Source organism: Pseudorasbora parva, chromosome 23 (assembly GCF_024679245.1).
Source record: "Pseudorasbora parva isolate DD20220531a chromosome 23, ASM2467924v1, whole genome shotgun sequence".
Classification (NCBI taxonomy): Eukaryota; Metazoa; Chordata; class Actinopteri; order Cypriniformes; family Gobionidae; genus Pseudorasbora; species Pseudorasbora parva.
This window is the reverse complement of record NC_090194.1, coordinates 13714663-13741242: the sequence shown is the minus strand read 5'-3', so window position 1 is coordinate 13741242 and position 26580 is coordinate 13714663. Positions and strand designations below refer to the sequence as shown.

At 37.8% G+C, this 26580-nt stretch overlaps 1 protein-coding gene across 1 annotated transcript in view; it reads left to right on the top strand.

The window, feature by feature from the left end:
* Positions 1-26580, top strand: part of LOC137062129 (protein unc-13 homolog B-like) — a 63712-nt gene that overhangs the window by 2028 nt on the left and 35104 nt on the right. Inside the window, exons 2-3 of the mRNA XM_067432946.1 lie at positions 11030-11059; positions 25974-26073. Coding sequence (XP_067289047.1) covers positions 11030-11059; positions 25974-26073 — 130 coding nt within the window. The remainder of the gene's footprint in view (positions 1-11029; positions 11060-25973; positions 26074-26580) is intronic.

Below are 26580 nucleotides of genomic sequence, written 5' to 3'. Positions count from 1 at the left end.
AGCTTCTTTGTTTACAAGTAGCATGCAACTCTGCCGCCATTATGTTAAGCCCTGCCCACCAACTCTATATACAATGTGATTGGCCTGACCAGAGTTTGGTTTTTACAGCTCAGAAATCTATTGAGAGTTGCGTTCGCGGTAGATTTGCTGCCGCTAGGGTGCATCAAGAATTCTAGGCTAGTGTGGTGCAGGTATGACGTCAGAACATGGAAGTCTTTGCTGCTGGTTCCTTCAAGATTTTCCTGTGGGGTTTTATAATTCAGTTTTTTTATTTTAAGTATAAAGTAAAGCCTATACTAAGCATATCTTGACTATACTTTTTATGTTGTGTTTATTTTTAAGAACGTACTTTTTAAAGGGTTCATAACACATAGTTTCCGCCAGACTCATGTTAATCTTGAGTACCTATAGAGTGGTATTGCATCCTTCATATCTCAGAAGAATCTTTATTTTTATTATATTAATAAAAGTACAGCTGTACCAAGTCTTTCCGCAAACAGCCGAGCTGTCGGAAGTGCACAGTGGGCGCAGCTAAAGAGTCAAGAACACACACACACACACACACACACACACACAAACACACATGCACGCACACACACAAAATATACATCATCGCATGATCCCTGTATAGCTTTCGATTCACTATACGTTTGTGCTGTTTACATTATATGCATTTACGTGCCAATTGCCAACAAAAGACATTTGATGCGGTGAGTGAAACTGCCTGTGGTTTTGACTCATGACCGGGATGTTTTACCGCTGGGACCGCTCCATCTTTTAGTTTCAAACTATCTGCAAATCCAGTGCCAAACTGGGCCTTTTTTTATAAAGCATTCATCACCGAAATGCAGGGAACTCCGTTTTTGCTATGGAAAAACAAACTCCATCCACAGTTTCCTTAAACGCTGGTTATTTGGGAAACTGAACAAGGTTATCTTTCCCTCACAACCACACTATATAGTATGAATGTGCGTAGTATGAATCTAATCTGGACGTACTACATTTGCCATGTTGTCATTATCATGTGACCTACAAGTGTTAGTTGTGTTGCTTCACTGCCATTCACAAATCCTCTCCTGTGGCCTCATGGGATTGTAAAGTGTCCATTGTGAGCAGGATCTCGCTAGAAGTAGTAGGGCAACCGTGTACTTTTTGCCTACTCTTTTATGAGTACTGTGAATTCGGACATACTACTTTTGTCACATACTGTTTTTGACATACTATTGTAGGGAAGTATATGATTTAGGATGCAGCCGAGACGTCGTATGCATGGATGAATCATTTGTCCGTTTTGATTTCATGGTGACCTTAAAGTTGAACCTGTTTTGATGTACAGTGAAGCAATTAAAATTATGCAAGTAAAACATAAAGAATCAGTGGAGGCGAGTAGATTTGCACAGATACAAACACTTGCATAAGAAACGCGTTCACTGAGGATCTCCAAACAAGTCAATTATTCAGGGAGACAAAGAAAATGTTTGTGCAGGAACCGAACTGTGATTAAATTCCTTAGCGTGTCTAACATGAGCTTTTTAAGGTTTAAAAATGTCACAACCCCTTTCTCAGCTTCCGGTATACTTGGATTTCACAAAATTATACCTTTACTCTCACGAAATGTGTTTGCAGTTGAAGTTTGTCTTTGCTGGTGAATCACCAGATCGAAATCTTTCTGCAAGTTTTCAATTGTGGTGTAGTTTCCTTATTATTCTTTCTTGTAAAAGTAACTGGAACAAGACTATTTGAGTATTTTGAGTAAATGAAGTGAAGTAAACTTTGATATTCCCTTCTTAGTGTAGATAGCAGTGAACACTAGGGAGCTTCTATTGTATTTAGTGCAGGGCCTAAACTGAGCTCAGGTTGTTGTATGTAAGACCTGGTATTAGCTGAAGACATTCTAATAAGTTTACATAACCCTCACAGAATATGCAAGATGCTAAAAAAATGAGAGGGATCATAAAAATTGCATGAATTGCAAAACTGCCTCTATATATCATATATATATATATATATATATATATATATATATATATATATATATATATATATATATATATATATATATAATGTTTCCCGAAAGACAATGTCTCCCCTGGCTCTTAATGCATATTCTGCAAGGGGTTTGTAAGCTTATGAGCAGAACAGTAGACATCACCCAAATATTATCCTCCGTGATCAGTTACCTGTGCTTCGACTAACCCAAGACGCGTTCTGGCCTTCCTGACTCACCGGCCATCTCTTTCATCAGGATCATGGTTTTGTTTCTTTATTTATTGCTGTTCAGACAAAAGGCCCATCTCCATGGTGATGTCATTACACACACAAATGAACGATCGCTCCACACATCCATGTAAGACGGACACAAAAAGCGCCCGTGTGGGGTCGCGTGGACCTACGTTTGTTAGTGTGACTGGCTCGGTCCAATCACTAGACCTGTTTATTGTGGCTTTGCAGAATAATCGAATTGGTGCATGTTTGCAGATATTTATCAGATTGTTAGAGTCATATGGGCTGCTGATCTGCTGTGGTCTCTATGTTTAATTAAAGAGATAAAAGAGCTATTGAATAGGCGTCTTTGTACACTTGTGTTGATGGATTGTGTGTGTTTATGATGCATGCATGCATGGCTGGGTTTTATATCTCTACTGCATTCATTTGCTAACTCACTGTGACCCCCTGATGTGAGAAAGCAGGTACATTATGATGATGGTGTGTTTGAATCATTTATTGAAAGCAGAGAATATTTGAATATTGTTGTTCAGCACTTTTGCAGAATGAATTACTTAAAGGATTAGTTCACGTTAAAATAAAAATCACCCTATGATTTACTCACCCTCAAGCCATTCTAGGTGTATATGACTTTCTTCTTTCTGATAAACACAATCAAAGTTATATTAAACAGTTAGTTCACCCAAAAATGAAAATTCTCTCATTAATTACTTACCCTCATGTCGTTCGACACCCGTAAGACCTCCGTCTTTGGAACACAAATAAAGATATTTTTGTTGAAATCTGATGGCTCAGAAAGGCCTTCATTGACACCACTGTAATTTCCTCTCTCAAGACCCATAAAGGCACTAAAGACGTCGTCAAAAAGCCCATCTCACTACAGTGGCTCTATAATAATTTTATGAAGCGACAAGAATTAGTTTTTGTGCACAAAAAAATTAAATAACGACTTGTATAGTGATGGGCCGATTTCAAAACAAAGCTTTGAACAGTTTTGAATCAGCGTATTGATTCATGATTCGGATCAACGATGTCACGTGTTGTCAGCAGTTTGACACGCGATCCGAATCATGAATCAATACGCTGATTCATAACCTTCATTTGAAAAATATCTTCATTTGTGTTATGAAGATGAACAGAGGTCTTACGGGTGTCGAACGACATTAGGGTAAGTAATTAATGAGAGAATTTTCATTTTTGGGTGAACTAACACTTTAATAAATATCCTGATGCTTCCAAGCTTTATAATGGCAGTGCATGGGGTCCATTGAGTTTGAAGCTTAAAAAAGCACATCCATCCATCATAAACGTACTCCACACGGCTCTCCAAAGCCAGACCCCTGGCTTTCAGGGGTCTGGGCATGGTTCGCATGATTTTTGGCCCATATGTGAACACTCCTAACGATCTCAGACACCTTTAAAGTGAACTGAGCCGACACCATCGCGGGAGGTGGTCTGGGTACGGTTCGATCTCATCTTATGGTACGGTTTGCTAAAAACACGCAATCTGAACACAAACCACTCTGGGCTTACTTGATTTCTCTGTTCACGAATATCAACGTAGTTTTGGTCATCAGATGCCTCCGTAAAAAATCGGCTGTTCACCGTGGCTGATTCTTCTGACAAATCGCTACAAATTATTCGTTCACAACATACACTTGTCTATTGCAATTTCAACCGCTTCCAAACTGAGATGCGCTATGCACCTTGCCAGTTTAAAATGGTGTAACGATCGAGCGCCTAAAGCACATGCACAGAGGCCAGCTGTCACAGCGCGTGAAATAAACAGAATCTTTAGCATATTATTGCATTTATTTTAAAGTGTCAAAAACACACGTTTCACATAAACAGGTGGTTTTGTCTTAAGTGAATGTAAACATCTGCATAACTAGCCTAATAAACGATTCAGTGGAGTCATACAATTAAGAATATGCATTTTTATTTTTCATGTGATTATTCAATTTCTTACTTGAATGCTGCTTTTAGGCATATCTGTACTTTACCTGGAAAATGTAAAGCAGTTTAGTTAATTTGCATCTTTCTTTTATTATTTATTGTTTATTTTTTTGTATGCTGATGTTATCATTTTACTTCTGCAATTATAATAAACATGAATTAAGGAAAACAATTCAAATAAATGTTAGTTACAAAGGTGGATGTGATATAGCTAGTCCAAGAATATGTAGTATTATTTCTATATATATATATATATATATAATTTTTGGGTAAAAAGATAAACTACTTAATTCAACAGCATTTGTAGCAATGTCATAAAGTAATAATAATCTTTACAAACAAATATCTTGGTTACTGAGGAACAAACAATGTAAGTGATTGGTATCAAATGTTGAAGGCCATAGGGTCCGCCATCAAACACTGAAATAGACTAGATCCAAAAAGCAACAGTCTGAACACAAAAGGGTCTGAGACCACATTCCGACTGAAGTGGAACAAAAAGGATCTGAGTCCTCTTTCAGGTACAGGGAGAGTGTGAACGTAAAAAAAAAAAACTGGGTCCTTTTTCACTTGGTTCACTTCTTGGTCTACTTAAAGGAGTCTAAGTTCGGTTCTTTTAAAGAGGTCCCAATTGTGAAAACACCCTTAGTGAGTCTTTTGTCTTTTAGAACACATTAAAATGTACAAATTCCTTTTCATATTTACATGCAATGCAGGGATTCCCCAATTTTTTGGTCAACTGAACCTCTTGGTCTTAACATATTTACTTGAAATTCTGAGATCAAGTTAATAAATTAGGTTATTTCAATGTAGCATTTTTATGCTTGAATTAATAGCTTAAAACTCCCGAACCCCCTGCAGTTCCTTCATGAACTCCACTTTGGGGAAACTCTGATTTAATGAAAATGTAACGCACTTCATGTTTGTCTTCCACAAAGAATGGCATATGTTTTCATTCTCTTTGTATTTTTAAAAAAATATATCATTATGGTACAAGATTATCTATAGAAGCTTGTTTCCGCCACAGAATAAAAAAACAACAACAAAAAAAACTTGCAATTGCATGATATGAATCAATTGCAAGTTTTAAAGTCAGAATTGAAAGTGATTGTGAATTTATACAACAAGCTTACTTTATTACCCTATTCAAATCAATATGGTAAACGAGTTTAAAATCATCTGAAAGTAATCAAGAAGTAGTTAGATTATATTACCTTAAATGTGTGATGTAATGGGTTACGCTGCTAACGAGGAAAATTCTGAGAAAAAAGGATTGCGAAGAAAGTAATTGTGAAACAAGTTACAATTACCAGTCCTTTTTTATTCCTTGGTGGGAACAAACTTTCATAGAAAAGTTATTAATAAAATAATGAATCATAAAAGGGTCATATCTATGATATTTTCTTTGATCTTTTGAAATCTGGAAAATGTAAACATAGTACAAATTTTGCTGCTAATGCTCATTAAAACCCAACAGCAAACAAAACAAGGTTTCATTTAAAATTTCAGAAGGCGCCTTCCTCTGGAAAAAAAGAGAGAAATATTTTATTTGAACTCTTTAAATTGCTCATTGTGCTCCAAAGGTATAGCAGTGAGTGTGTGTCTGACGGTGAATCCGCGCACTGAAATGAGTGGGGGGATTGTAAATGTAATCCTCTGGCCATCTGTTGCTCTCTCTCTCCATCCAGTCATCCAGCATCCTCCACTCTGGCTGCAGGGTCGAAAGTAAACTATACACACACCAGCAGCGACAGTTTGACACGCCGATTCCACTGCCTGCTTTATACACTGTGTTTCTTGCTTTCCTCCAGTGTTTACCTGGTCACTTTATAGAGATCAAGAAGCTGCAGAAATTATCTCAATCACATGATTTGTAGCTGATGATTTAAGTCATTATTTACTGAGAATTTACTAAAAATAATGTTTCAGCAATTGTATGTACATCTCATTTGCTGTCATTAGTATTATTTTTACATCTCTATTTGTATCTGGAATTTGCCACCTTGTTCTCTAGATATCGGCTATTGAAAACCACATATTGGCTGACGCCTCCTGCTAGTTTAAATTTTTTGCTGTTTTACGTTAAATGTAAACATTTTTGGGCATTTTGGGATTTTTTTTTATCCTCCTGTAAGGAGAAATGATTCAGGAAATCATGGAGTTGAGAGGGCCTGAAATCCTATGAAATGTGTTTTTATTTTTTCCCCCAAATTCCTAACGCTAACTCTGCCCACCATTGTTTAGTTGAGCCAAACAGAATTTCAAAAGAAATCCTGCTGGCAACAGAATCAGTGTTGTGTAGAGTAAAGGCCTGTTCTCCTGGTTATTTTGGTCCAGAGACTCAGAGAAAATTAAATGATGCATTTATTTCTGGTTCACTCAGCGATCACAGTCATTTTTAAAGGCCTGCTGAAGTGCCTTGAAACACACAGCATTATTCAATATGTTGACTTACGAGTTTCCACTGAAACAGGAAGACAGGGCCGGACACATTTAACTGCTCCTCCCCTTTTTAAAATGGCCAATAGCGTTTCTTTTATATCGTAGCTCAACCAGAGCCACTGACCTCAGTAATGCCACAGTTTCAACCTAATCTCCTCCATATCGCTTTAAACGGGTGATGAATGGAGAAATAAACTTTCCCTTAAGCATTTGATCTGTAAACGAGAGAAAACGATTGTGTTCGCATCTTGACGTCATCAACTGACGAAACATCTACAGAATAATAAGCACGTCTAATTCAATAGCCCCTGATTTGTAAACAAATCTCACAGTGCTATTCTTCTATATTGGATCCAACAGGAGGAATGGTGCAACACACCTATGTGAGTAAAACGTGTTTTTATATGTAATAGTACTGCATTGTTGTAGATCGTTTTGCTTATGTGTACGTGTCTAATAGAACATACCTTTAGCACGCTGGACTCAGACATGTATGGGCCAGGGCTCGCAAAGCTATCAAAACGGAAGCCGATGAATCTCGTAATATTCCTTTCTTGTTCTGCTATTCTCTCTCTTGACTTGACATTTGAAGGGCACGCTCGCACACGTGTATGTGTGTGCGCTCGGTTCGTGCTTATATCGAACAAAATATATAACAAAAATAATAGTCCAATCAATCGTGGGTGGATGAGAGATAAATCATTGTGTTTGTTTGATAAAGACGTACTTGAATCGTTCCGGTTGCCGCTTTCAAACCAACCCCTCTCTCATGTGAACTGAACTGACAGGGGATAGATATGACAGGAGCTGAAGCTCGTTAAATATGCAAATCTTTTCCAATCCTAGCCGTAGGCGTTTACTTCCAAGTCTCCAGTTCGGCACGGCCATCAAAACCCAGCGTTTTAGGCCCATACGAAGCCAGAGCTTTCCCAATCCGATTTTTTTCCCCCCTCGTTTCAAGAAATATCTGCGTCCACACGAGATTACGAAAACGGACTTAAAACGATGTAGTTTGCATGCCAGGCCAGTGTGTGGCGCTGTAACTCTGCCACAGAAATACACAAAAAACGGAGAAGAAGAGTTATGGCTAGAAGGGGAATAGCAGTGGTCGGAGGTGAGGCAAAATCTCACAATAAAATAACAATAAATACATTTGCTATGTGTTTTATTAATGCCTAAACCTACCCCAACCCTAAACATACCCTTACAATAATGCAGATACGTTAATTAAATGACTCGATATTGATGTGCACATGCCCAGTGCCCGTAGTTGTATCCCTTAACTCTTTCACCATGCTGGACGTAGGGTGATGACATCGCCGTTTCAGAAAATATACGGATTCGCTGTACACACGAAAACGGAAGATAATCGTTTTCAGATTTACCCACTTTGGGACCCAGTTTTGAAAAAGATCGGATTCATGCTTCTAAAACGCCGGATCCGTGTGGACGAAACGCTGATACGGTACAAAATGTATACGTATACAGCTAAACGCGTCTCCGTGTGGACGGGGCCTTAGAGAGAGCCTCAAAACCAGTGTAGAAAAAAGACAATTAGTTATGATGTTTTTGAATGTAAAAACCACACAAATGTCATTAGTTGACCTCAGACAACAGTATAACAGTTTTTTAAAAAGCCAGTTCATGACAGCTTTAAAATATAGCACTGGGTCCGATGCGCTTTCTGGTAATCCGCTCTGTGCTATCGTGTCTCCTGACCTGAGCAGACTGTGTGCGGTTCACATGACGCTAACATGAAACTAGACTTCATTCGTCCCAATGGAAAGCATATTTACACTGTCTGAATCGTTCCCTATCCCCTAAATAGTACATTATGTGCCATCATCAAAAATCATTGATCCATATTGGTGGAAGGGAGAGAGCATTCTGTCCTTTTAAGGGTCGCATCATGTCCTCTTTTTGGTTTACATGTCTTTGGTCCATGTTGTGTTCATATTTCTGTCGAACCACATCAGAGTTTGTTTGGACTAGGACAGAGACCAGTCTTTTCAGCGGTCTAGGTCTGCTTGTTTGGTGCACACCAGGGTTCAGATGGTAGTGTTCACACTTATTCAAATAAACAGCACTAATAGAGCAAGTGCACCAGGGTTCGTTTTAATCGAACCAAACATGACAAGTGTGAACACACACCCTAAGACAAGTGGTGTTAGTTTTTAAGTCAACCGTCCCAAATTCAAATCTGCCTTTTACCAAACTCAATTTTGTCATCGCATATCAGCTTGGTGTAGCATATACTTTGAATAAAAAAATATGAAAGTATCCGAAAAGTGGAAATAAAGTGCCTAAAAGGGGTATTTAATAGTGGGAATAGTTTTTAACAGGTAGGGTTAGGAGTAGGTGTAGGGGAGGTTATATCAAGTACAATAATTTCAAAATAAAGCAGCTTATGATTTTAATAAATATAATAATATACAATGATTGTTATTATTGCATACTGTTTTATAATATACTACAATACATTGAGGTGCAAATACTAGTATCTGCCACTATTTGCACTAGTATAAAGAAGTATAAATCTCATTTAACAACAATTTACACTGCAAAAAAAACAACATGCATTATATTCAATTAGTATAAATAGCGTTTAACGTTATTTGCACTGTGCAAAGAAATACTTTATGTTGCTATTTACACTGTGTATTGATGTTTGTCTCAATTTGTGTGTAGCTGACAAAATGCACAACTCGCGTGCCATTCAATCTTATACTATAAATTCACACTTTTATGACTGGATTATGCAGAAATTGCAGAATCATAGAATCATGTAACCACTAGGCCGTTCCTCTGACATATTTTTATATTTTTAAATGCCTGTTGAAACAATGTTCACAAAACCCAAAGACACTATAGCGCACACAAATGATTAGTTACCTTATCTGATTTTATTTTAAAACCCTAAAGCAATTTTGCTGGTCTTAGTTGGTCTCTAGGTGGTTTTCAAGGGATTTTGGCCTCTTTTCAGATGTCAATGCTGGAGAGTTTATGTTGGTTTAAACAGGTTTTTCTTAGCAGGGTAGCTCGAAGCTTACAATCTAAAGTAAATGCAGGAATAAATACAAGGTGATTGGACAACCTAACGTTCCACACAGGAGACTCTCAGGAAGTTCCTGTCCAACCGCCCTCTATCTAAACACAGCATCTCAGGAAGGCTTGAATCTAAAGTCATGCATCGGTTTCCGTTAGCACCCCGCAGTAATGAGCGATGAGTTTCCACTGACACCGTGACCCATACCCCAGGGCCTTAATACAACCTAATGTCTGTTTCCTCTCGGTTAGAAATGTGGAAAATAGTTACACACTCGGATGTCCCTCGTCACAGACTTCCAAACAAAATACACCCATGGTATTTGTCAGAGATTATTCTTTCTGGGAAATGGACACGTTGGGAGCTCTATTTCTTGCATGTGTGTTCCTCATTGCATTGTTAACCTTTGTCTCTCAGTCTTAATCTCTACATCATGTCCCACGAGGCTCGTGTTCCTGTGTGCGCCACGTCTCATCGGATACCCAGTGAGAGTTTGCAGCGATACACATTAGTAATCCACTGTGATGTCTCGCAGCCCGCCATCCAATCCCAGCATCCATCTGGCATATCCATCTAGCCACAGCCAGCACACAAGGCTCAAGCAGCCATCAGAAGTAATCTGCTTTAAATCACAGCTCAATCCAAGAACAGTTATTGTATGGCTGTGGGCAGGGTCTTACACGGAAACCGGAGTATTGTTCAAAATGTGGGTTTTGCTTTCCAAAAACATCCTGGGATACATTTTGAAATAGTGTTGAAGCAGTTGCAGATTTTCCTTCTCTACTCTTGTCTGATTTATCAAGCAAAAAATATATAAATAAATGAACAAATAAATAAATCAACAAACAAATAAATGAAATATTAGTTAATTGATTCTTACATGTGCAATATATGTATTTGTATGTCTTTTAAGACTGCACACAAATGTATCACACTATGTATATGACCGGAAAAAGCGGTAGTGGTCGTCTGGGGCATATTCAAATCTCAAAATCAAGGTGTCATCAAGCTATCAAGTTTTGAATAAGCGCCTTCTAGCAGTGAAAAAACATAATTTACTCAACTCATGTCGTTGTAAAATTAGCGGATGCAAAAGAAGATATTTTGAGAAATGTTTTTGTCCATACAATGGAAGTCAATGGTCACCAAAACTGTTACCAACGTTTTTTCAAATATCTTATTTTGTGTTCTGCAGAAGAAACATTAGTCATACAGGTTTCACCAGTAAATAGGTCTGTTCCAATAATGTTTTTTACTTAGACTTGTGCCAGTGTAGAATATGTAACTCTTTTCATGAAATAATATAAAACGTAATTATTTGATCTTTCTGACCATTTTTATTTTATTTTTGTCTTTCAGTTAAGAAAGCCAAACTCCAAGGACCTCCAGGTAAGCAAATTCTCACATGTATTTCTGTTTTCCTAAATGCAATTAGCAATGCAGAATTATGTAAAAACACTATTTGTTTTTTTTCTGGGCCATGTAAATCTATGTAAATCTTCTTGGTCTCGGGATTCTTAGACAGTGTGTTGTTGTGTTTTCTTTTACCCTCTCTCTTTGCACAATCTACCCTAATACAACACCACTCATCATTCGCTTTTCATTATTATGATATCCTTAAGCAAGAATCCTTGAACCCTTTCATTGTGGAGTCATGAAGGTTCAGGGGTTCATTTGATAATTGATTCTGTGCTCGTGTTATTCATCTTGTGTGAGTCCCAGTGCTTGTAGCTTGTGAGCTAGAGTGTAAGATCAGTGTAGGTTAAGCCCAAAATCCCCACACCCTCCTCATCTGCAAATCCCCACAATGTTTGCCTTCACATGGATCCCATAAGCCAGAATACTGTGTCCCTTGACAAGAAGGTGAAATGTGTTAGTACCGAGTTATCCTGAAAATTATAATCTACAGAAACAAAACTGCTGTGCACCGCCTTTTGTTTTGTAATGAGACGTCACAGGATTCCTCACGCTGTGGTTATTTGCATGGTACGAATGTTGGCTAGAGTTTAAGGGAGGTTTGAAGTGCTAAACCTATGCAAATTGAATGATGTATGCCTTGGGCAATGTTTAGGTCTAAAATTTACTCTTAAAGGGATTGTTCTCCCCTCAAAATGAAACTTCTGTTATTTTATCCAAAGTAATTTACAAATGAGGAATACATCATGTGATTAATCTTAAGAGGCAATAAACGCAAGTGCCAGGCATTGTTCAGAATAATACAAGGTAGAACAGGGAGGGATTACGTAATAGCATTTATTTTTCTGGAGGAATCCGGATGCTGTTAAGTGCAAGGTTTCGGCTGTTTCTTGAATATTGCCAGTGATTCGATGGTCTGGGTAGTGTTGGGAAGATCATTCCACCAGCAAGGAACAATAAAAACATTTTTGTGCCTCTCTGCGGTGGTAGCACAAGGCACCGCTCAGTCACCAACCACAGGCTTCTGGAGGGCATGTAGACTCGTAAGAGAGAGTGGAGGTAGGAGGGTGTAGAGCCCATGGCTCTCCTTGTAGAAAAGAGCCAATTTCTGGAACTTGATTCAAGCCACAATCGGAAGCAAGTGCAGAGAGATAAACGGAGTAGGCTCTCTTGGATTCGTTAAAGAACAGTCTAGCTGCTGCGTTCTTGATCAATTGAAGTGGTTTGATTGCACATGTTGGAAGTCAAGCCAGAAGAGCATTACTGTAGACCAGCCTAGAAATGGCAAGGGCCGGGACAAAAAAATGCTCCGAAATGATCTTCCTGATGTTGTGGAGTGCAAACCTACATGATGGTTCTGTTGTTGCAATGTGGTTTTTGACGGTCACCTGGTCATCAAAGAAAAACACTAGCTTAAAAACAAACCAGTCAGGATATTTTTTTTAACCAAGGGCTGGTTAAATGGAGGACAGAACAATTTTACCTATACCTATAATGCTAGCATATATTTATTTTGTTAATTTTATTTACTGTATTTTGTTTTGTTTTACTTTATACAAGAATTCATGTTTACAGACTTAAATCCTCTAAACTTAAAAAAAAAGCTGGTTTGCCTGATAATTCATTTATTACATATTTTACATAAATGTAAATGCTATGCATTTATAGCATATTTTATATAATTTTTAGATACATATTACCTACATATAAGCTCGTTTAACCAATATTAGAAGTTCAAATTAAACATTTAGAAGTAATTCAAGTGCAATCAACCAGTCTCTGTTGTCCCTTTCCACCGCAACGGTGCTGGATCTCGTGCCGGAGCTTGTATCATGTTCAGCGGGGGAACTTCTAACTTTAGACTGCGTTTCACTCGGAGCCGAAATATACTGTGACTGACTCCATAACCTGTCCATAAACAATCAGCATACAGAACATATGTTCTGAGAACACGTTTTAATATCCTAAGTATTCTGTATCTTTTGGAATATTTTTTTTTTCCATTTTATACAAGGGCAAGACATCAGGAGTTTCTATCAGCATGTTGCTTTGCATACAATTAAATGATATACAGTGGGTACGGAAAGTATTGACTGGTGGAGGGCTGCAGTGATGGTTGACTTTCTACAACTTTCTCTCATCTCCCAACTGCATCTCTGGAGCTCAGCCACAGTGATCTTTGGGTCTACCTCTCTCACCAAGGCTCTTCTCCCCTGATAGCTCAGTTTGGCCAGACGGCCAGCTCTAGGAAGGGTTCTGGTCATCCCAAACGTCTTCCATTTAGGATTATGGAGGCCACTGTGCTCTTAGGAACCTTAAGTGCTGCAGAATTTTTTTGTAACCTTGGCCAGATCTGTGCCTTGCCACAATTCTGTCTCTGAGCTCTTCAGGCAGTTCCTTTGACCTCATGATTCTCATTTGCTCTGACATGCACTGTGAGCTGTAAGGTCTTATATAGACACGTGTGTGGCTTTCCTAATCAAGTCTAATCAGTATAATCAAACACAGCTGGGCTCAAATGGTATCAGCATATTTATTACTTTTTTATAAAATGTATTTTGCTTTCTCTCATGCGCTGCGCAAATATATTTAACTCTTCTACTTCCAATGTTTAGGGAATGGCGAAAGCAGAGCTCTGCACACGTCACCTGCTGTCACACATCGACGCAAATTAAGAAATACAGCTCATATAGGCGCTGTCCTCCTTAAAGTACCAGTACTTATACAATTCCATATCATACCGTTTGTAATAGCAGGGTATCGCAATACTTTTCTAGTGCCGGTATATCGTGCAACACTAACGGCACACACACACAAACACGTTCAGCACATGCGTGCCGCCCTTCAGATGTCAACTTAAGAGAGAGAATAGCAGAACAAGAACGGAATATTATGAGATTCATCAGCCTGCCGGGCTTTGCGAGCCCTGGCCCATACGTGTCTGAGTCCAGTGTACTAAAAGTATGTTTCTTTTAGACAAGTACACAAGCATAACGATCTATAACAATGCAATACTATTACATATAAAAACACGTTATACTCACGTGTGTTGCACCATTCGTGTCGGATCCAAATCCAGCATCGACCGGAGATTTGTTTACAAACGATCCCGCAGTGAACTGAAGTGAACATGTCTTCCCCATGTGAGCTGAAACTTCCTTAAAAATAAAGTTCAACCACTCATTCCTAATATTAGGATCAGAAGGAAGCTTATGCAGCGACTGTGTTCTTCCACAACCAAGAATAGAACAATATCTTAATCTTCCTCGGCATGTGTTGTTGTTGACCAGCTAGCACAAGCCCTCCATGAGTCGGTGGGCGGGGCTACTGGATTAGATGCACTGTAGAGGCGGTGTTTCGTCGCGCACTGACGTCAGTATAAAGCACAGGACCGATTGCTGAGCCTGGTGTCTATAAAAGCTTTTCTTTGACTAACAAGGAAGTTTTCAGCTCTGAAACTTAGAGGATATTCTTATATTACCATGACCTTTTATATATCAAAAGCTCAAGGGAAAGTTGATTTCTCAATTCATCACCCCTTCACTTTGTCAGTTAACATGTAGGTTATGACATCTATGTAAAATGAATAATAGTTTTACGTTTTCATTATTTTTTTACCATTTCATTGCTAACATCAGCTATCAGGTTCCCAGACGAATGGAAGCTAATCTTAGTAAAGTAACTTTTATCAGTGCTATCGTTATTCTGTATATTGTTCGACATCACTAGCGTAAGGCAAAGTTTACGTTGTAGGCTATATCATTTTGTCTGTGAGCAGAGGTCAGTTGATGTGACGGAGATGCGAGGGAGAGCTAGAGGTACGCGAAAGGCGAAGCTTGAATTTATGGGTATGTCATATATCCCTCTTTGACTAATGTACTTTCAAGATGGAGGGGCAACATGGCGACCGGCATTCGAACCCCTCACCCGTATTTATTTTCAATGGAATATTATAAACTTAAGAGAGTACTTTATTACTTAAAAGATGTAAATATACATTAATGAGTACATATATTTTTGAAAGAACTAAGTGTTTTCAGCTAAGAATAAACTTCAAAATAGGGTTGTGCCGATAGACGATAGTATCGTGTATCGACGATAGGCAGAGAGATCGCCGAAAGCTGAAGCTGTTGGCGATTTCAAGGCGATATTTGGCTCGTTCCCCATGAATATAATAAATAAATAAAAATTATTATTAAATGAAAATATTATGATCATAGTTATTATTATTATTATCATCATCATTACATTAATTGTACTTATTCTGCTTAGCCTTACTATTCACATCAACATCAAAGCGCGTGGTGTTGCACTCACAGGCTACGTGCCGCATATATACTGCGAGTGCAACACCACACGCTTTTAAAATGTAAAAATGAGTTACTCTTCAGTGAAAAAAAATGTTTTTTTAAAGACGAAAAAACCACATAGTTTCAGAATTTAATTGCAAGGTGATCAACCTAGCCCTATATTCACAAATTCACATAAGCCACGGCGAAAACGGCATCATCATCATCATCAGGCTAAAGCATTTTTTTCATAAATGTACATTTATTTTATACTTATAATAATACAATAACAAATTGCTATATTATAATTATAGGCTATAGCCTATACATTTGAACAGAGCAATCAGTCAAAAAGTAAAAGCAGCTTTATTTCAAACGACTTAAAGACGGAACAACAATGAACAAAAAATATTGCACTGGCCGTTAAGCTAAGATTTCTTGTTAAAGTGCAGTGAAATACTTAAATGTCAGCAGACAATGTATTTTCTAATAATGTGTTTTAGCCCTTGCCCGCTGTATGGGCTACAGAAATAAATAGTTTATTAAAATAGACAGGCTGTGACACCAGGTTGACGGTAGCCTAAAAATTATAAATAACGAAATAGGCTTTAATAAATAAAAAACACAATGAAAGAACTCAAATAAAACGGCAAAACAATTAAATCACCTCAAATGTATAGGCTACTCGAATGAACTTATTGCTAAAACAAACACAAGGCCAGAAACAATTAAGACAACAATTATTGTTATGCAATTCAGGTATCTATTCCCAAAAATGTTTTGTATAAAGAAAACCAGCTGGTTTGAGAAGGTTGCGGTGGGGAGTTATGTTGCCCGCTGCACTGAACACGCGTTCCGATGGAGCCCGTTTCACACATACCCCGTCTGCAGTGCGTGTGCGGTGCGTATTTTTTTCCGTACCCATGTTAACGGATGACAACTTTCATACTGCACGCGGATGCTGTTCGTCAGTCCGTTCCAGGAGCGGTGCGTCTGCAGCAGTGCACGGATCGTTTTCGTACCGAGGCTATTTTTTGCTGCGCTGCGTTGCTGCATTAAAACGGCAGAACATTGTTCGCATTAAAATAAACAGGTAGGCTATTGACGGAGGCTATTATTTAAATTGTATAATTTAAAATATAGGCCTACTCTTGTTTCAAAGTTCAACACATGGCTTTTTTTCTCAAGTTAAGCAAGGAAACGAGACTGCAGGATTTCCTTTAGAAGGTTTAAAAACGAAAGAAAAGACGAGAGTCGGCTGTTTTTGAATAGCCTGTTGTAAGTTTCTAATTTAAAATGTTTGTGATTTAGGCTATAACCTATGTTTAAATGTTTTGCCACTTGTGTGAGCTAAATCTAAATATGAATAAATTAATTGAATAAAATGCTGTAGGCTAGTGACGAGCCATGTTCAGTAAAAACTTTTGGATTTTAAATAAAAAATAATGAATAAATGCTGTGTTTGTGGTATGCAACAGCCGACCAGTTGCACACGGATTGCTTCACGGATGAACCTAAATAATACAAACACAACACATCTGGTTGAAGAGCATCATTTCGATTGTTAAATAAGAGGCGATCTGGCGCTCGTTGCCGCTGTTTTCAGTGCTGCAGATTTCTCTCGTGGCTCGTGCATGTGCACTTTAATCTAACTTTTGTATTCGTTCCGGTAAAATCACGAAACAAAATGCACAAAAACTGTCCCTGCTCTTCATGTACAATCACTGATGATATTCGGTTTTAATGAGAAAAAATACGAGGATTTAAAGTGTGCAAATCTATGCCTTTATTCACGTGAAAAATCTGGACACTAACGCTATATTGTGTTTAGATGCATCCCCTTATAATACGCCATAAAGTGTGTATCATATGCACACAAAAAACTGCGTAGCCTACCATTTGTAAGCCAAAGCTCATTTTGACGTATACATTCCACGAGATTGCACACTCGTACTATACGCATTTTCGTGAGACTGTCCCACCCACTTTTTAAAACAAAGTTATGCCACTGAATGCTCCGCCCCGACGCGATAAGATCGCATATCGGCGATCTCACAGGCTGACGATATGACGATTGGAAAATTAGGCATATCGCCCAACACTACTTCAAAATTTACACAGTGTAGCTTTAAAGAGAAAAAAAAAATACTTAAATGATTTTAGCAAATGGCTGTTATATAACAGAGTGAAAAATGTAATGGGGTCTGAATACTTTCTGTACCCACTGTACAGCTCAGTAATGAATATATAGATAAAATAAAATTTACACAAACCTGTATTTTACCGACATGCACCAATTTGACTGAGCTGCAGTGTTCTCTCCTGAAAAGGTTGCAAAAAGAAAGTGAATGCCGCAATAGATAACTCAACCCAAGGGTTTTTATGTCTGACCCAGGATTTAGGTAAAACAAAAACTACCCATACACTGGTTTGTTACATCTGACCTACCAAAACATTGGAAAAAACAACCCAAGAAAAATTTACCCAAAAGACCCAACCCACGGTTTGGGTAGAAAAAAATAACCCACATTTTTTTAGTGTAGTTGGATAGTGAAATTGTACTTTACTGTTGAAGTGACTGGGAAAATGGGAAGCCCTGTCTTCTCTAGGTTGTGTTGCAGGTGATGTTCTTTCATCCATGCTGAGATGCCCGCCATGCAGTCTGAGATCAGTGCAGCTACTGTGGGATCCTCTGGTTGAAATGTGTTATCAGCAAGCAATGGTAGGAGAAACCACGTGCCTCGTTAATGGGTCCCAGCAATGTTGTCTATATGGAAAATAGAAAGGGTCCAAAAACCGATCCCTGAGGTACTTTGGTGACCATTTAACGTGCTTTGGATACCTGCACATTCTTTATGGACACAAAAGAAAATGTCCTTGAGCCAGATTCTCTAAACCGGCCAAATTACTGTGAGGCTGCAATCCAATAATAGTGCAGCTGAGATCGGAAAGTTCGGCGGGTGATCTACTGACAATGCACAGATTAAAGAACACCGCCACAGCAGCTCATTTCCATTATGACTAACGCAATTGACCAAGAGCAGCGCAAATTAGCGTAGGGTTGCAAACAAGCAGAGCCATGTATAATTAGGTGCAGGTAATTACTGGAGAAAATTCTCTCCCTTCTACCGCATGCTGTCTTTTTTCTGTGGCATCTCTTCGTGCAACTATCACAGTCATGTCAAGCGCAAAATTACCTGATACAAACTTTTTAGTGTTAAATATGTTAAATAATCTTACGGATACCAGTAATCAAAACAAACATGCACACATTTCTTTTCTTTTTTTTATATATATTGTGTTCCACAGAATTTTTTGCCAATTTGAGATAATGTTTGGGTACATTTGGAGGACAATAAGTATATTCTTTTTTTAAATAAATACATTTTATATTGTTTGCATATAATTTCTTTTAAATTTTGCACTAACAATTTCCACAAATGGTCTGTCCCTGTGGGATAATAAACACACACACGCAGACAAAACTAGTTTATCTGAACTGACTGAACTCCCTCTGAGACTCTTGAGCACTCCTAATTCAGATCACACCCGATCCTGAATGCCCCAATCGCTCTGCGCCATCACTTAAACAAACATGCACATGTCAGACTGCAATACTGTTTCACTGGCTCTATTGTGTCAGAGAGTAAACAGTCTATTGAGAATAGGCCTGTCGGCCTCTGTCTGTCTGTGACAGGTGGCTCTTTTGTGCCCCATCGCTGGAGAGTGTTTACTTTACCTCTCTAAAACCACTAAGATTGTTTACTCGTATTCTGAACAGGTTGATTTTAAAGTTAACCTAAAGATTTATTAACTTTTTAAAAATTTTATTTTCATGCACTGTATGGTCAGAATGTATATGAAGGAAACTTTTAATCAATATCAAATATTTAGTTAAAATTAGTATTCTTACAGTTTAATTATTACCTCATATAAATGAAGAGAGTGAAATATAGATAAAAATGTTTATATGTTTAAAATGTATTTGTCACAATTTTATGCTATGATATACTGTTTTTTATACATTAAATATATAATAAAATAATGTATTCAGTACATTTAGTCATATAATAGAGGCATTAATGACTCGTACACTATCAGTTGAATTGTATCTGTGAATTTTTTTTTTTCCAAACTTTTATTAGGAGTATTTTTCCTTAGTCCACCACTGTTCAGCAGAAACTCTTTGTTGACGTAGCATAACTTCAGAAACTGCACACACACACAAGAATCCCTCATGTGATCCTCCATATACAAACTGCAAATCCATCCCAAACCTCATACAAGATTCATCAGGATTGTGAAACGGAAATGTCAGATCTCGATTGTACGGTACCTTTAACTAATTTAATGGAAAACTCAACTGGAGTCAATAATGAATGGAGACGTGATGCAGTCATGAAGAAAACCATCATGTTCCCATGAAACTTCAGGCAGATGTAGTTAAAATTTTAAATAAACCAGTAGGATATTGAGAGTTTTGTTTGTTCACTTGGTAGCAAATAAACTAGATATCCATGTTTCTTTTGAATGTACAGAAATAGTACAGAAATCTGGTTGAAGAGATCACTGTGAGACATTTCAAATAAAAAAAATGTCACCCCTGCTGCTTTATTGTAATATCAGGCATTTGAGAAAAGTCAGATGCTAAAAGCCACATAAAACCCAAAGTAAACAGACCTTTCCTGCCTATGCGAGTGGTTCTTGGCCAGAATAAGCTTAAATCTGGACTAGCCTTTATCCTGATAGACAAAAGTCTGCCTATGTGAGAATAATATGATTTAAATTTACAGTTTTACTCGATATGCATTTCTGTAGCTTTTCCCCACCTCGCTCTCTCCTACGCTACCTGACATAATGGATAATCAGGAGATGTGCTGAATCCGTTATTGGCATCTGCATGAAAAGCAGCTCTTTGCTAATCCGCCCAGGTGTGATGCATAATGTCATAGTTTTGTCTCTTAAGATACTCATTGATTAGTTCCTGTCAGCCCCAGTGTCCACCTGATTGGAGAGCCAAACCTTAAAATGGATTTAAGTAGCAGTGCACTGCTTTCTCAGTTTAAAAACATCATGACCAGAACTAAATTTCCCCTCTTTGTATTTCAATTTTGCATTTTGGTACTATATATAGTGACCTTAACACTACTAGAAAGTATTCAAATTCTTGAGAACAATGTATTTTTTTCTTTAAACCTAGCAAGCGTCTTTTTGCGAAATGTTTTAGTGTTAATGCTAATGTGCCAGGATGTGTCCTGGATAATAGCTTACTCATCTGTCAAACAATCATTGCTCTAAAAAAAAGTTGCTTCTTTTCTTTAAATTTTGCTATCGTGCAATAAAAGGAGTCGGTTTCTTTAAACCACTCCTTTCTGAGAGTTTCATCTCCTCTGATCGGTCAGATGACCGATTCTGTTGTGATTGGTCTACTCTGCTCTGATTGGCTAGATGACCTTGTCTGTTTTGATTGGTCTACCCTGCTCTGATTGGTCAGATTGCCCAGTCTTGCTTTCGCAGAGCAGAAAAACGCGTTGTCTTAGCATGTCAACAACACAAAACTACTTCCTCAAGCCCTCGGCTACAACTAAAGAGTTTGAGGGTTAAAGTGGACATTGTTCGTGTGCAGCGAGTATGCAAATCATTTAACAAAAATACATAGTAATTTCAGTTTTGCTTTCGCAGAGCAGAAAACCGCGTCGTCTTAGCATGTCAACAACACAAAACTACTTCCTCAAGCCCTCGGCTACAACTAAAGAGTTTGAGGGTTAAAGTGGACATTGTTCGTGTGCAGCGAGTATGCAAATCATTTAACAAAAATACATAGTAATTTCAGTTTTGCTTTCGCAGAGCAGAAAACCGCGTCGTCTTAGCATGTCAACAACACAAAACTACTTCCTCAAGCCCTCGGCTACAACTAAAGAGTTTGAGGGTTAAAGTGGACATTGTTCGTGTGCAGCGAGTATGCAAATCATTTAACAAAAATACATAGTAATTCCAGTCTTGCTTCCTGCTCAACCTGATGAATCGTTGCAGGCAGTTCAGAGTCAGTTCTTTCTTTTGGGAGACAATAACTCCATTTATCTTGCATTTTGATCTTCCATGCTTTTGCAGACCTTTTATATACAAAAAACAGCTCTGTTACACACTACATGTACGGTAATTTCTAGAAAAGAATAAAAGGGGCACTTTTAATTTGGGATAACCGAATGAGTTCTACAAAACAAAACCAGGAACATGTAAAGCAGTTCAACCAGCTGCTCATTTTAGCAGGTCTCTTATCTTTGTAAATGGGTTGAAGGGTATTTTTGACCCCTGTGTCTGATGGTTTGTTACATTTTGTTTTTGTGAGGCCTGATTCTCTTTGTCTTTGTGGAAACTTTTTTAAACAAGGAAACAAACACAGTGAAGCACTAAAGTTTATCAAATCTGTTTTAACAGCTGACGTCCCTTCCACTCTTCTCATGAGCTAGTCCTTTTGAGACAAAGATATCCAGCTGTGGTTAAAAAAATATTAGATACAAAACGTTATTAGTGTTGTCAACTGACATGAAAATGTTGTGATGCATAAACAGCAATTATTATTATTATTACTAGATATTTATTATTTTCTAGATTTTTCTCGAATGCAAATCTTAATGTTTTTTATTTGTATTTATAAATTACCTGCTCAATCCTAATAAAAAAGGGCATCATGCAGAGATTTAAAGGGTTAGTTCACCCAAAAATGAAAATTCTCTCATTAATTACTTACCCGAATGTCGTTCGAAACCCGTAAGACCTCTGTTCATCTTCAGAACACAAATGAAGATATTTTTGTTGAAATCCGATGGTTCAGAAAGGCCTCCATTAACACCAATGTCATTTCCCCTAAGGGAAGATTCCCCTTCAAGAACCATAAAAGGCACTAAAGACAACGTTAAAAAGCTCATCTCACTACAGTGGCTCTACAATAATTTTATGAAGCGACGAGAATAGTTTTTGTGCGCAAAAAACAACATCAAAATAACGACTTGTATAGTGATGGGCCGATTTTAAAACAAATATCCGAACATTAGGAATCAGTGTATCGATGATTGATTCGGATCGCCGATGTCACGTGATTTCAACAGTTTGGCATCCGAATTATGAATCGATATACTGATTCATAACTGTTTAAAAAAATTTGAAATCAACCCATCACTATATAAGTCGTTATTTAATAATTTAAATAATAAATTATTATTTAGTTTTTTTGGGCACAAAACTATACTCGTTGCTTCATAATATTATTGTAGAATCACTGTATTGAGATGGGATTTGTAACAACGTCTTTAGTGCCTTTATGGTTCTTGAGAGAGGAAATTACATTGGTGTCAATGAAGGCCTTTCTGAGCCATCAGATTTTAACAAAAATATCTTAATTTGTGTTCCGAAGGTGAACGGAGGTCTTACCGATGTCGAACGACATTAGGTTAAGTAATTAATGACAGAATTTTAATTTTTGGGTGAACTAACCGTTTAAATTTAAGACCCTTTTCTTGGACTAAAATGTTATGGACCGGTAACAACAATGGTCAATAAGACAAATGAACATTAATTTACCCTTTTCCAGACATTCTTGGCACATATAGCAGGTGTCATGCAATGCGTCACAATAATATTGTGTCAGCTCTCTGAATCTTTAGATGTCTGTTAGGGTGAGAGGAGAGCACTGGGCAGCACGCTGGCAAAGTGTATCATCGGCCCCCATCGCTGGCAAACAGGAAATGAAGTATTGGTTATGTCACTGTCTCAGTAATCCTTCTGCGGCGTCACTACTGTGCATGTTTGTTTGCATGCATATGAAGAACCGTCTTTATGAATTTGACTTGAAAATATTCTGTATATGCATGCTTTACTTGCCTCAATTACTGTACATTTCATACATTTTTATGAATATATTAAATACACAACTTGAATATACCATAGACTTAAAAATATCTGGGTGTCAGGATATCATAATGAAGAACGGAAACAAAACTCTTTCATTGCATTTAGTAGAAAGTAGTAGAATTAAGTAGGCTCAGTTAATTATTTGTTAGAGAAAACAGTTATATTGTAGGAAAACTTCTTATTAATAATGGACATTTTTCCTGACAAATCAAAGTCATGTGGTGCGATCAACATTCAGAAGCATGCAGAAAAACTCATAAAAGGGTAAATATCACAGTAAAGACTCCTGCAGGCCCCTCTTGACTCTATCTGTAGGCTTATATAAGTGTGAAGGCTCAAGTATGAGCAGTGGTTTTAATGATGCTTTCCTTAGCTATAATTGTAAAATTAGGCAAACCAAATGAAACCAGAAACTCAGCTGGGGTCGATTACGTTTCTGATCTTTACAGATAATCGCGATAAATTTTCTCTTTGTGGCATAAAATTCTATGTGAAGCAAAAAATCCTAAAGAACTGATGCTAAAGTGATGCTTTTTTCAGCTCCGTTGAGGATCTGATGTGAGATTATGGAGGTCAGGGCTCTGTCTGTCTCTCATTGGTGTTGGGGGAGGGGAATCACACTAATCTTTACTCTCACTCAGCACTACAGCATTATTGCTCAGGCTTTATTTAGTCACAGTCCTGCCACATGTGCTCTGGGATTCCCAGGCAAACCTGACCTACCATCATGCGCATATACTAATATTTTTTTGTGTGTGTCAATACTGTTACTTTAGAAGCATGCACAACTTTTTTTCTTTTAAATGTTTTTTTAGTTTGTTTGCGGTAATTGCCACAGCTACTAGGTTATATTGATGGTCTACAGAGTTGTTGTATTTTTTTTTAGCATGTTTCTGTTAGATTATCAGCAAGTTCTAGTGGTTTCTAAAAGTCAAAATAGCCAAATAATGTTGTTTTGAGGTATGACTCATTTCTCTAGCACAAAATATGAGGGATGTGTTTTAAAGACTCCATGAAATTGAGCATGTTCCTTTCCTATGTTGATGTATGTTTTAAAAATAAGAAGGTGGTACCGAACTACGGTGCACTGCACATGCCATGCAGGAAAAAATAGATATTGTGGCCATTCGCTCATATTAGGTAAATCGTGAGTACATACAATCGTAAGTTGTGGTCATGTTGTACTCCCGTTGTTCACTCGTTTTAGTTCAATTGTAGCCAAAAGTTTTTTTTTACCCCTATATGTCATGTGCGGGTCTCCATATGGGACACATCAAATGCCTTATCCCTTTTTTCTTTTTAAATAGCCATTAGCCTTTAGCTATAATTTGCTACTTGCGATTGCTAGATGGTGTCAGGTGATATTAGGGGAGGGGCACTGTCATTCTAGAGAGTGTGTATGTGTATATATATATATATATATATATATATAATATAATATAATATAATATAATATACAACTTATTTCACTGGAGGCAATGAGATTTGCAAGAATACTTTTCTGTTTCCTATGGGGTGTGTTTCCATAAACACCAAAGTTTGTCATTTTGTGTTCATTCTAAGAACACGTACACGTTCTCATGTTTAGACCTTCCTATACCTACCTATTGTTCTTAACTCATTTTAATTGTAATCGTTAGCATCGTATCACTTGCCAAAAAAAAAACCATAATAACTGGGGGTAACTATAATGGGCTTTTAGTAATGGCTAATGCATTTAGCATTTGTTATCCTTTATTATTAATAGTATGCGGTCCGATTTTTCCCGTTGCGTCTGTCGTTAGCAACCATGCAGCTTTACAGGGGGTATGGCTTATCTAAATGAGCTGTAAATGAGCCCTATTGTCCGTTCCAAGCAGCTGAGAACAGGTGAGAACTGCAAAACTTTAGAGGCCATTTTCTCTCATTTACACTTTTCTAAAGGCATACATTCAGATGGCCACAACTTCTCCAAATATTATCAGATTTACATGTGTTACATTACACTTTCAGAATCTGTGAATAACTCAAAATGCCCCAGAACCGACTTGTGTCCCTACTTACCGTGACTGGTCACATATATAAGTTTTTGTGGTGTGTTCCACACGTCGGCGGCAATCCGCCCAAATCAGAATGTTGAATCGCTGCCTGGACCGTGGGTGAGAGAGATCACTCTGATTGGCTGTTCACTTTAGCAGACAAGTCGGTGCACAAGTGATGAAAGCGAGCAAAAAAAGTCAAGATGCCAAAAACAGAAGGCTGTTCTATTTTTATATAATCTTGCACTAATTCCAATATACAAGTATATTCATAGCCGCATGAGCTGCCTGGATTGAAGTTATCAGTATGATATTCAAAATGGAAAGCAAGGACTGCTTTGTTTACATTTTGTATGCAGTTCTAGATTTTTTGATTGACGAATATAGACTTTTGATATAGACAGTTATTTCCAAACATGCAGGTTCAGAATACAATACACATACCTGTAGTCTTGTGTTGTGTGTTCAAGTGCAACCTTTTGTCCCAGACACAGCTGATGTGAGGCCCTTGCCGTTGGTTCTTTGACGTCGACTTAGTGTCACAACCTTTAGATTTCATTGTGGTCTTAAAAAACAATTAAATTACTTTGAAAACACACACACACACACACACACAAAAAAAGAATTAAAAAACTGTATACAAACATGCATTTTCTGCTTTATTTCTAGATAAATTCAACGCCTATGTGACGCTGAAAGTGCAAAATGTGAAGAGTACCACCATCACTGTGCGGGGAGAGCAGCCATGCTGGGAGCAGGACTTCATGTTGTAAGTTTGTTTATCACTACTCGCCGCTGTAATGGCACTTACCAGACAGCAGTCTTTTGTTGCTAATGTATTGCTAAATTGCTATGTGGTAGGGAAATGTCCTATAGAGGGTCTGGATTTCTTTCCACTAGTTATTCAACTGTCGCAGCAGTGAGATCTATCTAACCTGGCAAACACACACACACACACACACACACACACACACACACACACACACACACACACACACACACTGCTTTTAAAGCTTTTGTTGGCAAACTAATGAGCTTCTCTCAGCCACCAAGAAAACAACCCGGATAATCAGGCTGTCAGTGTGTCACGTTCCACATCTAGACCTAGTCGGTTCCTTAAAGCTGAAATGTGTAATTTTCTGTTTTAAAATACTTTCTTTCATGATACACATGTTGGAACTTCCTAGTGATGACCTTATCTATTTGTTCTGGAACAATGACAGAAAATGGGGGTATAGGATACAGATACAAGTAAAGGATGACTAGATATCAGATG